Genomic DNA, 13818 nt, shown 5'->3' on the forward strand with positions numbered 1-13818 from the left:
TTTAACCGTTCGTAAAATTGGAAGCAAATAATTCTTTCGCAATAAATGTGTAAACGTCAGTCAATGCAAATACTATTACATATGATATCAGCAGCTGTCCACGTTTTGTGCAATATGTGCATGTGACTCTAAATAGTGCTTCAAAGCACATGTGACGCAGTCATCGTGTTCGAACTACAAGAATATCAGTCAGGTTTTGAGTCAGAGGAGTTCATTATACACGCAAGGCCAGTTACCACCAGACCTGATTCGTCAAACGAAGAAACTCTCAACATTCATCATGAACTTCTCCTGTTTGGTTTTCTTACTAGTGGCATACTCGGGTAAGTTATGATTACATTTTTATACTTGAAGTTGTAACTAACTAATAAATAAACTGGTACTGAAATCATGTTTAGATAACCGAAACGTTTGGAGTAAATACTGTTCGACCTTTGGATAACATATCACTTCTAATGCTGGTCACCCTGTTCCTATGCAAATCTGAAACTGTTACGATTTTATAGACCTTTAGTTACTACTTAAATTTGGGGAAATATATGTATAGGCCTACCAACATGAATAACGCATTGCCTGCTTGTTGAAGCTCATGTTTGACATTCATCAAACACGTGCACACAATACTCGAAGTGTTTCCAGAAAAATAATATACGCATGTCTGTTACAGTCGAACATCGTTGTTTAAAAAACTTCTTCGTGCAAATTCATAACTTTCCAATTTTAGGCCTAATTTAGTTCGTATTTAATGTCTTAGCACTTACATGTATACACTCATATGCTGTTGTGATCTTCTGTCCTGTCTGTTTCATTGTCTGTCCCTAGGTTAGGGCACAAACTCATTTCTGCTGCACCCAAACTATGTTGTCATGTGTGTGATAATTTGATAATAATTAAGGCCTGTAATACTGTTTTACAACTTATTGTTAACACAAACATATATATACTTGAAACCAAATCAATCAACAATGAAACATAACTTGAGGCCTATACCTTGTCTCGAACAAGCAGTTTTAAAACAATTTCCTGGACTCTGGAAAATTCTCCGTTGTTTTGAAAACCGCTCTTTAAAAACCATTTTCGGGGGAAAAATGTTTGAAATATCCACGTTTTTCTCAAAGTGCTGTTCACAAAAATGCGCCATAAACACCTTTTCCCTGAAGAAAATGAACCCACCCAACATTTCGCATAAAATGATGAATGGCTGTTAACTCTAAGTAATTCCCTTAATAAAGTTCTTATAGGGTACTTTTGACCATGCACGTTGATCATATTTGTACTCATTGCAAGCACTAACAAATTGCAATGCCCGGGAAAAAAACGTCGCTATATTCATTATACGGTTATGCCGGAATTCATTGTCAATAGTGTTCATATTATTTCAATGCCCACATGGCTTGCAATACAACTAGCCTTATATACAAGACAAGGGGTAAGAGATCATACTCTCAGTACTGTACGCATGGGCGTCGCCAGGATTTTTTCTAGAGGGGGGCAAAACATTTTTTTGCCAAAAAAGGCTTGTATTTCTCAACACATTCTCGATTTATCAGTTTTAGAGGGGGGCAGGGACATTCCCCCCCCCCAACTCATTAAATTTACACCACTTTGTCTTCGCGACTCTTTTTCTTTTCTTTTCTTTCTTCCTTTTTTCTTCCTTTTTTTTTTTTTTTTTTTTTTTTTTTTGCTTTTCCGGGGGGGGGGGGGGGCAAGTGCCCCCCCTTGCACCCCCCCCCCTCGCGACGCCCATGACTGTACGACACCACTGCAAAGTCGCCCAAGGCACCCGAGCCCCAATTGCACACTACACAGTGAACATGTACACGATCATGCATGTTAATTGTTACCACATAAACCGCCCTTTGACAGCTTATATTGCTGCATCAAATATACAAGCGCCATTTCTCACAAACTTTGACCGCAATAGCTCAAAATAAATACTATGACAGCGGTGCACTGTGTACTTACATTCGCTCTAACATGAATATCAGATTGACCTTGCCTTCTGAGGATGACAGAGTTCGTTGAACTTTGGAGTTTGGACGGACATTTGGTTGCTACTTGTTTAATGTGCAAATGGCGTTGAATATTTAATGCGCACATGCTACCTCCGATTTTTATGAAATTGGTGTTTCAAAACATTCGCATGACATCAGTCTGCAAATTCCAGAGACTCTGTACGTGCAAAGGAAATCGCCCGGCGATGATATTGCAAAATTTTCAGGGGCGGATCCGCCCTGCATAAGGTATTTTGCATCCATCGTAGGCCTATTTATATCGTGTACAGTTAGATTAGATTAGATTAGAAATTTATTGTCCGCATCATAAAAATACAGAAATTTAGTTTCCATTGGCTTATTTAAATATAAAACTACAATTTGATAAAACAATAACATATCCACAAAATTTACACAAAATTAAATATGAGTAAAATTCCAAAATTTAAAACTACAAGTAAAACTAGACATATGTTTGTGGACAAACATAGGGCTGTTTCGGTAGCTTTTTGTGACATGTGACATGTGTTCCATCAACGAAGGATGTGTAGTTCTGTTTATAATAAATGGTGGCATATAAATGTAATATGTGATTCCATTCGCATAGGGCTTTGAATTATGACGTCACATGTCACGTGATGACGTCATGATGACGTCACATAAAGTTTCATCTATTACTATAATATTATGGTAAAGAACAACTTAGCCAGAGCAAACATCGTTGAAAGCAAGTTCGCGTCTTTCACCAATTTTAAATTACAAAGCACTTCCGGTTTCAACCAGAAGAAAGGGTCACGTGATTTATTTGCACATATGTAAAAAATGAAGACCCTCGCTAATTCTATCAATTCCCACAAAAATCATGTTCAGGTCTCGACCACCTAATTTTTGTTCTACCTATAACACATCCCGGTCTAGCCACATACCAAGTTTCAACCCAATCAGACTTACAGTTCTGTAGATATAGGACTTCATGATATGCACGTAAATGTTCAAAAATCAATAAAAAAAATTAGGTGATGACGTCATCATGACGTGATAGTCTTGGCATAATTTTTGTATGAGGGTCTTCCTTGGCTGTAACATTTATGACGATTCTAGATCGCCAAGTTATAGAAATGGTGGCTTGAAAACGTGTACAAAGTCAATGGGCTAACACGTGTACTAAATTAACGGGCTAAAAACAAAATCCCACTGCAGAAATATTGCACCTTTAAATTTGTAATTTGCCTTTGAACTGAAACATTTTTATGAAATATTACTTGATATTCTGACCCTTAGGAATATGTTCAATCGAATGACAGCGCGAAAAAAATTCGATTTCTCTTTCCTTCTCAAAGTAATTCTCGGCTGAAGTTCAGAACTACTCAGTAAGATATTAGTGTTGTATAGGAAAAGACTTGTGGAAAATCCCACTGCAGAAAAACTGCACCTTTAAATACGTAACATAGGGCTTTTCGGCATTATGATCTTTTATTATACGTCCCTGACTATGCGCATGCACGAACAAAAAATCTGTCAAAGTTAGCCGAAAATCGGCTAAAACGGTCACTGTGATATGATGTGGAAAGGATTTGACCGCGGCAACACGTGCTCTGCAGGCTGACTGACATTACATGTACGATGTACATGTACAGTATGTGCGTAACGTACGTGTATGTACATGTACATATAGACGTTCTGTGCATGTTTTAGAGCAGATGTATTGTCAACCTGAAGTTTTAAGCGTGCGCAGGGCATGTCCGAGTTCGCTTATTGCCTTGAAGCTTTGAAATGTGTTAGACCTACCCTTAAATCGACAATTAAAGTAAAAACTAACATAAAAACTGCCATGGTTGATTTTTCAGGAATTTTCAAATGAAAAAGGGTCTTTTCATTATAACTTCCGGTCTGATGACGTCATTCGCCTAAAACTTTGCACACGTCTTAAGTGGGTCAAGGTCATCATATACACCAATATTTAGGCGATTCCGACAAACTTCGCCACAGACATCTATTCAAAATATATTTTTGCAAATTTTCAACCTGTCGCTAGAGGGCGCTCGAAGATTGCATGACGTCATTGGTAGATGATTTGAAGAATACTTTTAGCCGAGAGACTAACACCGTTAAGAGCAAGTTCATATCTATTACCATTTTTAAATGATAAGCCACTTCCGGTTTTGGCCTTTTTCGACCGGAAGCAAGGGTCACGTGATTTCACGCACACTGAATGAAATAAAGACCTCAACCTACTCTACCACTTGCCGGTGACAGAATGCTGCGGACGCGTACGGTTGATTTCTTATGCATTTTTAAATATAATGACGTCATCATTACACAATGTTGTTTGAATTAGGGTCTTTGCTTGGACAAAGATTGGTGCAAATGAATTACTGGCAAAGACTCAAAAATGCCCTTTGAAAATCGACAATTTTTTTTGATTTCTGTGTACAAAGTCTATGGGAAAAATTAAATATTCAAAATTCTATAATAAATCAGTCGATGACGTCACGATGACGTCAATGTTCGGCACACAACTTCAGATGCTGGTCTAAGTGTGTGCCAAGTATAAAGTCAATCGGATTGATTTTAGTGCCCAAAGTGCCGGTGACAAAAAAACGTGTACAAATGCTATGGGCAAAATGACTGAAAAAGAAAAAAAAAAAAAAAAAGACTAGACATATGTTTGTGGACAAACATAGGGCTGTTTCGGTAGCTTTTTGTGACGTGACATGTGTTCCATCAACGAAGGATGTGTAGTTCTGTTTATAATAAATGGTGGCATATAAATGTAATATGTGATTCCATTCGCATAGGGCTTTGAATTATGACGTCACATGTCACGTGATGACGTCATGATGACGTCACATAAAGTTTCATCTATTACTATAATATTATGGTAAAGAACAACTTAGGCAGAGCAAACATCGTTGAAAGCAAGTTCGCGTCTTTCACCAATTTTAAATTACAAAGCACTTCCGGTTTCAACCAGAAGAAAGGGTCACGTGATTTATTTGCACTTATTTAAAAAATGAAGACCCTCGCTAATTCTATCAATTCCCGCAAAAATCATGTTCAGGTCTCGACCACCTAATTTTTTTTCTTCCTATAACACATCCCGGTCTAGCCACATACCAAGTTTCAACCCAGTCAGACTTACAGTTCTGTAGATATAGGACTTCATAATATGCACGTAAATTTTCAAAAATCAATAAAAAAAATTAGGTGATGACGTCATCATGACGTCATAGTCTTGGCATAATTTTTATATGAGGGTCTTCCTTGGCTGTAACATTGATGACGATTCTAGATCGCCAAGTTATAGAAATGGTGGCTTGAAAACGTGTACAAAGTCAATGGGCTAACACGTGTACTAAATTAACGGGCTAAAAACAAAATCCCACTGCAGAAAAATTGCACCTTTAAATTTGTAATTTGCCTTTGAACTGAAACATTTTTATGAAATATTACTTGATATTCTGACCCTTAGGAATATGTTCAATCGAATGACAGCGCGAAAAAATACGATTTCTCTTTCCTTCTCATAGTAATTCTCGGCTGAAGTTCAGAACTACTCAGTAAGATATTAGTGTTGTATAGGAAAAGACTTGTGGAAAATCCCACTGCAGAAAAACTGCACCTTTAAATACGTAACATAGGGCTTTTCGGCATTACGATTTTTTATTATACGTCCCTGACTATGCGCATGCACGAACAAAAAATCTGTCAAAGTTAGCCGAAAATCGGCTAAAACGGTCACTGTGATATGATGTGGAAAGGATTTGACCGCAGCAATACGTGCTCTGCAGGCTGGCTGACATTACATGTACGATGTACATGTAAAGTATGTGCGTAACGTACGTGTATGTACATATAGACGTTCTGTGCATGTTTTAGAGCAGATGTATTGTCAACCTGAAGTTTTAAGCGTGCGCAGGGCATGTCCGAGTTCGCTTATTGCCTTGAAGCTTTGAAATGTGTTAGACCTACCCTTAAATCGACAATTAAAGTAAAAACTAACATAATAACTGCCATGGTTGATTTTTCAGGAATTTTCAAATGAAAAAGGGTCTTTTTATTATAACTTCCGGTCTGATGACGTCATTCGCCTAAAACTTTGCATACGTCTTAAGTGGGTCAAGGTCATCATGTACACCAATATTTAGGCGATTCCGACAAACTTCGCCACAGACATCTATTCAAAATACATTTTTGCAAATTTTTAACCTGTCGCTAGAGGGCGCTCGAAGATTGCATGACGTCATTGGTAGATGATTTGAAGAATACTTTTAGCCAAGAGACTAACACCGTTAAAAGCAAGTTCATCGCTATTACCATTTTTAAATAATAAGCCACTTCCGATTTTGGCCTTTTTCGACCGGAAGCAAGGGTCACGTGATTTCACGCACACTGAATGAAATAAAGACCTCAACCTACTCTACCACTTGCCGGTAACAGAATGCTGCGGACGCGTACGGTTGATTTCTTATGCATTTTTAAATATTAAAAGTGTCACAATTTAATTGCCTATAAATACACACCGGATGACGTCATCATGACGTCATCATTACACAATGTTGTTTGAATTAGGGTCTTTGCTTGGACAAAGATTGGTGCAAATGAATTACTGGCAAAGAGTCAAAAATGCCCTTTGAAAATCGACAATTTTTTTTCGATTTCTGTGTACAAAGTCTATGGGAAAAATTAAATATTCAAAATTCTATAATAAATTAGTCGATGACGTCACGATGACGTCAATGTTCGGCACACAACTTCAGATGCTGGTCTAAATGTGTGCCAAGTATAAAGTCAATCGGATCGATTTTAGTGCCCAAAGTGCCGGTGACAAAAAAACGTGTACAAATGCTATGGGCAAAATGACTGAAAAAGAAAAAAAAAAAAAAGAAAAAAAAAAAAATCTTAACGAAAACAAAGGCTGTTTCGGCAAAAGTGCCGAAACAGCCAATTACAGAGTCTGAGAAATGAACTGGGGAACCTGCAGCAAAACATACAAAAAGGAATACCCCTATTAACGAACAGCCAAAGTGTTAAATAAATGAATGGAGTTGGGAACAAAGGATTGCCTGTATCGGGTAAGGTTTGGGCGAGGAACACAGAGTCTGAAACCGGATCTATTAAAAACAAAACAATCAAAAAGTGGATGAGTTGGATCTGACAGAATGAAATGAACTTTAGATATTGCACGTTCCAAAAAGATTTTGTCGTATGTTGGCAACTGAGACCGACAGAGCGCTGAGCCATTTTACGAATGCGCTCAAACCTGTCCTTATTTTTCTGTGAAAGTGAACCAAATACACTAACTATGTTAAAAGTGACAATGCTCTGTATTATAGACTGATAAAATAAACGTAAAATCGTCTTATCGACATTGAACTGTTTAAGCTTACGAAGGAAAAACATCCGTTGCATGGCCTTGCTAAAAAATACCTGAGTGTTTTTGTTCCAGTTTAGTTTATCATCAATAACAGTACCAAGGTATTTGTACTCACTTACCCTCTCTATTACGCTGTTATTTATATAAACAGGTTCATGAACTCCAGTGTTGTGACGAAAATCTACAATCATCTCTTTAGTTTTCTTAACATTAATAGTCAAAAAATGACGATCACACCAATCCACAAACTTTGCTACCTCCGATTTATAACAGAGTGGATCATCCTTTAAGTAGCCTGTAATAACCGTGTCATCTGCATATTTGATTATACTACAGTTGGAACTTGAACAAAGACAATCACTTGTATAAAAAGAAAATAACAGCGGTGAGATGACACACCCTTGAGGGGCACCTGTGTTGATTATCCTAACCTTAGAAATAACGTCTCCAATTTTTACCCACTGTGGCCTGTTCAATAAAAAATTATGAATCCACTGTACTACTAGTTAGTTGTATGTGACGATGTGTTATCCATAAAAAAATGAAGAAACGACATGCTTGTATAATTGTGATGTTTTAATTGTAGGTACAACATCTGCCGCGACCACCGCTGCCACAACACAGGCCCAGATGAGTACTACCGCTCCGATGAGCAGTACCACGGTAGCCCCCACGGGTACTACCGCTCCGATGAGCAGCACCAAGGTAGCCCCCACGGGTACTACCGCTACGCCGAGTACTAAAATGATGACTACTGAGGTTCTAACAGGTTCAACCAAAGCTGTTGGTACCACTCACGGGAAGACCATGGCTACTGCTACTACAGCACCGGCTAAAACTGGCATGACTACTGTAGTCATGAACGGTACCACTTCAGCCGGAAACTCCACTGAAGGCTGTTACGACTGTCACTCCAGAACCTTCGCCAAGGTCAGTGGCTATAATTAAAGTCTACAACAGATTTGAAGCTAATTGCGTTGTACATAATTAATACTATATTCGAGGGCTATCTAACAGATTTGAAGCTAATTGCGTTGTATATAATTAATACAATTCGAGGGCTATTTAGGCATTTTCTTCTGCTAATCTGGATCACATAAACGGTATTTTTGATCTCTGTGTTCATAAGTTTCTCATGCAAATCAGGCTGCCATATCGTGAAGCGGCTGTGTTTACATAATATAACAACCATTGGGTACCAGAAAAAAAGAGCAGTACTAGAGACAATAATGACATGGAGTCGGTCTTAATATCGATATTCGACAAACGTTGTGGAGTTTCAGAGTTTTAGGATTCAATCGTATAGTATAAAATACCAATATGTAAAGGGGGTGATTACGATCTTGAACGATGTAGTACAACACAGTCCTTGGTGAAGGTCCTCAAACCGTGTACAAAACGAATGGTGTTTTCTTTTCGGTAAGAGTATAAACTATGAATAGGGGGACAATAATTATGAGGTCTGCTGTTGATTGTGTATACATAGTTTGGGTGCAGCCGGTTCATCAATTCATCGGTTGAGCGGTGATCAAGGCATTATCCCCCTACGAGTTGGCCAATCGCAGCCTATTTAATGTCTGTGCATTATGTGTTGCTTTGAATCCGTATAGATTTGTAGTCAACAATTCTGATGGTGAGCCGTGCATGTTACTTAATTTCGATGCCACGATGAAAGTGAAGTATGAAACTACGGACGGAGGGGTGAGTTTAAAATTGTTTTGATGTGTTTTAAAAACAGTTTTCAAAAACCTTTATACATAAATAACCGACAATTTGGCCTGTCTCATCGGTAGAAAACCCGTCACGATTGGGAGTTTAAACCGCCGTGCAATCCTGTTGGGAAGTGTTTAAAAGTAGTAATAATAAATAACCACGAAATTCTGCCTTCGTCTTTGTACTGAAATTTTAATAAGGGTAAGTTTGCGATGGCACCGCGCGGACAGCATCACGTGTGAAATTGGGACACGGCCAAGAAACGGATTAAATGACGCCCTCATGGAAAGGCGGAAAAAAGACGTGAGGTAATTATTAATTTCTTTTGATGGATATTATTTTCTTCTTTTCTGTCTTCAGTGGCTGGAATCAACGCTTCCCATGACGAACACATCATCATTTGAAGGTTCTTGCGCCAACAATAGTTTGCGAAGCTTCACGCTTTATTACCCCAGTGAGGATACGTTCTGCGCCATACTAACTCTGTTTTTTAACGTGACAAGCAACACGACCTATTATAATCGTAACGGACTTTCAGTGAGGTACATCGAACCGTGTGTTCAGCAAAATGCGAAAAAATACAGTAAGTGAACATTTCATTTAGTCTCAATATACTTTTACTTTTTAGGTTAATACTTCGATTGGTCTGAATATACACTCTTTATTGTTGAACATTTCATGAGATTCATTAACGCACCATGGAACACACCAATATTTCGAATTAATTGATAACGGATATATTTAATTAAATAGTTAATTAAAATGACCGGCGATCGGGTAAGTTCAACACTGTGTCTAAAGTACAATGTTGGAGCACAGAATCTAGGGAAGAATCACTGAAATGGAAGAAATTTGTAAACTAAGAAATCGAGGGGCAAAGTGTTATTCACAAATAAGAGAGAGTATAGCCACACTCTAGTTCAAAGATGCATCGAGTCGTATTTTGACCCTTATTTCTTATTTGCTCTAGCGGAATAAATAATTTATATGCATGGCCATTGACAGAAAAGGATTGCGTTATTTTTTTCACGAGATTCTTTTAATCAAATGAACCGTGAATCGATTATTATTTGAGTATTCTTGTCTGCTTTTCTTTATCCTCAGATACTATTGACAACGGTTATTTTCCATACCACTCGTACGGTGAGTAATCGTTCATGCGTTTGCATTAGATATTTTCCTGATTTAAAAACAAAACTAAACATTTTAGCTTAGGCCAAAAAAAAAGTCTCCGGTTTCTGGTATGCGCGCGCGTCGCCGTAGCCATGCGCGTCGGCAAAATGAAAAAGTTTTTTTTTTCAATGAAAGATGATGTCTCAAAACCGCCAAACTCACTGGTTTGACTGGAATACTGCTGCTGCACAATTTTAACCTTTTTTTTAGATTGGGTTATGGTCGAGAATAAGCTTTATGTGGCCTCTCTGGACTCCCATATATATGCACTAAGTTTAGTCGGGCACCATTTGCAGTCATCAGCACACATTTGAAGCAAAAAAATCAGGTAAAAAAAAAAAAAGCCGCGTCGCCGCATCACTTTTTGGGCAAGCTCCATACCAGAAACCGGAGACTTTTTTTTTTGGCCTTAGAACTGTTCTTTATTTATTGCGATTGGTCTATTATTTAAGAATCTTGACAAATAATATTTTGCAAGATAATTTACGGATTTCAAATCACGTGATATAAGAGACCTAGATTAACAGCAAAGCTCCTGATCGAGCCATTGGACTCGAAATTAATGATTAGATTCAAAGTAGAGTAACCAAATGAATGAACTTGTAAACTGATGCATTAACGAAACGTAACTTGTCTTTTGCGGCATTTTGAAACAGCGTTTGTGCTGAAATGTGGGATATTCTGATAATGGGGGTCCGATTTGGTGTGTTTACATTTTCTAGATGGAACAATTGGTAAGAGCTTCAGGTGCGAGTCTATATTAAACAAGGCGAAGTATTTCAACGTGACTCTTGACAACATTCTGATCCAACCATTCGCACAGAAGTCAGAAGACAAAGGACACTTCGGAGAGGGTAAGTTTTATTAAGTGATAGACATTTATGAAACGAGTGGGTTTTCCAAAAGCGTTACATTGCCAAGAATGAGGGAACTTCAATTACACAGTTATCAGCAAAACCGCTTTAAATTGTGATTACATAATGAAAACAAAAATGACTACTTTAACTTTTGTATTTCTCATTTGGATGACGTACACGTCAAATAGATGACAGTGGGTGTTTGTTATCCAGACTTCCACATAACAACTAAACATGAATTCAAAGTCGCCACGATTGTGAAACCTTTCCCAATTGGAACCTTTTTGGTTGTCTTTTATGCTATGTAAACAGTCGAAACCTGCAAAGAGCCTGTGCTGACAACGAAGAATCCGATCGTCACATCGCCCCATCCAACTGCCAAGCCCAGCCCTAATAAGGCCGGCATGATTGCTGGCATTGTCATTGGTGTCCTGGTCGCTGTCGCTATTGTCATAGGTATCGCCGTCTACGTCGTCAGGAAACGACGAATGGCAAAAAACGTGTCCTATGGAAACTTATAAATCAGCAGCTTTGTCTTTTATATAAAACAGAAGATCGCTCGGCCACATTGAGTAACCAGGGCAAATGCAAGCATTACTTTTATTACCTTTAATTTTTAGACAGATTTTGAAATTAAAATGGCTTTAACAACGCATTTGTTATTACTGTTTTAATTTCGGGTCTTTTAAAGTCGGGTCAGAATAGAGCCCCCATATGGAAAAACAAAACTTATTGAAAAGCCGTCTCCGAGGGGGGTATAGGCCACGCCCCGATGATTTGGCTACTGTAGACAACTGCAACAGTTTATGGAGCACGCTTCAGCCTAGTTATTTTGATCTGGAACATCTACTCATTTCGGTCATCCGATTACCCTGTAATCAAAAATGGGATCTGTATTTCAAAACTTACCTGTCGTGGTCACGTGACGTCGGCTTCCGCTTGGAACTAGCACTACGTCCCTTCCCCCTAAACAAAAACAGTAATTAATAAGATATAAATTCACTTTGGTTATGTGTATATATATGACTACGATGGTTTTAAAGATATTACTCATTAAACTCGGTGAAATCAGTTTATTAAAATAGGAACATTGCGCGTCCGTTTGTAGTGAGGTGCAATTAACATGATGTTTTCAACGCGACCTTTAAAGTAAGAAAAACGCAATGCTTGTTGAATTATTTCATGTAATATTTAGATAAATCCTAGTTTTCGATGGGAGACGATCACTTCCCTTCTTGACCTGAGATTTAAACCTGTCAATTTGCAAAAAGCAATGTTGTCGGCCGATCCTGTTGTAATTTGTTTGTTTGTTTTTTTGTACTTGAATCGAGGGAGTACTTTTATAGGGTACAAACGCATTGTATAAAAACACGTACCTACATCGAAGTTCAAACATTCGGTTATACCTTTATATATATTTTCAATCCTTGAAAAGTCACTTTTGTGTTCTGTTTAACTTTATTTTTCAATTTTCATTTTGCCATTTTAAGGGTATTTTGGTGCCTCTTAGGTTTTTATGCCAATATATATTCAAATTTCCATATTCATGTGCGAAAGTGTGATGTAATTTCAGGTAGAAACCTCAATGTTATATATATCAGCATCAAGGGTTGGCAGAATTTTGAATGTTTGCGGTCCTTAATTGCCTTTACGTAAGCCTGTGAACAAAGTGTACTTCACAAATGCTTTCAGTGATCAAGTTTTCGGGTCACACTTTGAACAGAAACCCCTAAGCTGAACAGTGTGAAATTATATCAGGGCAACAGCGCCCTCGGTTGTCAAGAAATGCATGGAAAATTCTAAATGATTAAAGAAGGGTACAATTTTCAGTAACAATTAAAAGGATGTCAAATGTTGTTCATACTTAAAAAAGGAGCACAAAGGTGCACACGGTCTCATGAACCCTTGAGGTGATTCAATAAAACAAGAAGTCTTTTAACTCAATTATACAATTGTTCTGTCTGTGTCATATGCATGCTCTGGAAATATATATTGCACAATAACAATACGAATCAAAGTGGGATATTATTGGACCATTGTCCTACCATGGGCGGCGACATGATTTTTTTCTAGAGTGGGGGGGGGGGGGGGGGAGTTGACGCTAGCTCCGCGCATGGCTATTGGATCAACCCAACCCGCTTTCGATTTTCCACTGCCGGTGAGCCCCCCCCCCCGCAAAAAAAATTATCGAAAGGGAGAGGGGGTATTTCAATTTACATAGGCCAACCGTAACGGACCGGCGTGTCGAACGAACCAAGTCCGAACAATTACCGACTTGAAAACAAGTCTATGTCCCATTTATTCCTCCATGATTAAAATATAATCTTTGGTCTCACTTGACCTTTAGACAAGCTACGAGCTTGACGCTTTCTGATGTCACGTTACTTCAAAATGTCAATACGCACCAAACACAAGCATTGTTTGGACGGCCAACGCTGTCAATGGTTAGCTCAACGATATTTTTGCGACATCAGTCAGCGTTCATTTTGGATTGCGAGTTACCCTTCAGTCCAAGTCTAAGAGCGCGGATTCCCTATCAGCCCATCTATGCTTTGTCTAAGTTGAAGCGGGCAGTTCAGGTTAGTGTCCTTACTTATGTTATATGCAATTTTACTTTATTATTTGCTTAACGGGTTCAGTAGATCCGGGATGCTGCAATTGCGAATTCAGGATTGTGCGAGCTACACATTCATGAACCCTTTTG

The 13818-nt window shown here is 38.3% G+C and overlaps 2 protein-coding genes across 2 annotated transcripts in view; both read left to right on the forward strand.

Moving 5' to 3' along the window:
* Positions 1–8118: 8118 nt before the first annotated feature.
* On the forward strand, positions 8119–13063 carry LOC119725407. The gene is made up of 7 exons (XM_038196812.1): positions 8119–8154; positions 8249–8301; positions 8982–9072; positions 9445–9667; positions 10189–10227; positions 10980–11111; positions 11427–13063. Exons 1-7 carry the CDS (start codon positions 8119–8121, stop codon positions 11633–11635), a joined length of 783 nt encoding a protein of 260 aa, XP_038052740.1. The 3' UTR covers positions 11636–13063.
* Positions 13064–13352: 289 nt separating this feature from the next.
* LOC119725765 overlaps positions 13353–13818 on the forward strand; it is a 44145-nt gene continuing 43679 nt past the window's right edge. Inside the window, exon 1 of the mRNA XM_038197328.1 lies at positions 13353–13693. The gene's annotated coding sequence lies outside the window, so the exon portion shown is untranslated. The remainder of the gene's footprint in view (positions 13694–13818) is intronic.

Source organism: Patiria miniata, unplaced genomic scaffold, assembly GCF_015706575.1.
Source record: "Patiria miniata isolate m_02_andy unplaced genomic scaffold, ASM1570657v1 HiC_scaffold_19, whole genome shotgun sequence".
Classification (NCBI taxonomy): Eukaryota; Metazoa; Echinodermata; class Asteroidea; order Valvatida; family Asterinidae; genus Patiria; species Patiria miniata.

Excerpts from the sequence above, each read along its gene's own strand:
- LOC119725407 (XM_038196812.1), top strand. The coding sequence starts at position 8,119 with ATGACTACTGAGGTTCTAACAGGTTCAACCAAAGCT. Across the intron at positions 8,302-8,981 it reads ACTCCAGAACCTTCGCCAAG|ATTTGTAGTCAACAATTCTG; the intron begins GTCAGTGGCTAT and ends GAATCCGTATAG. Across the intron at positions 9,073-9,444 it reads ATGAAACTACGGACGGAGGG|TGGCTGGAATCAACGCTTCC; the intron begins GTGAGTTTAAAA and ends TTCTGTCTTCAG.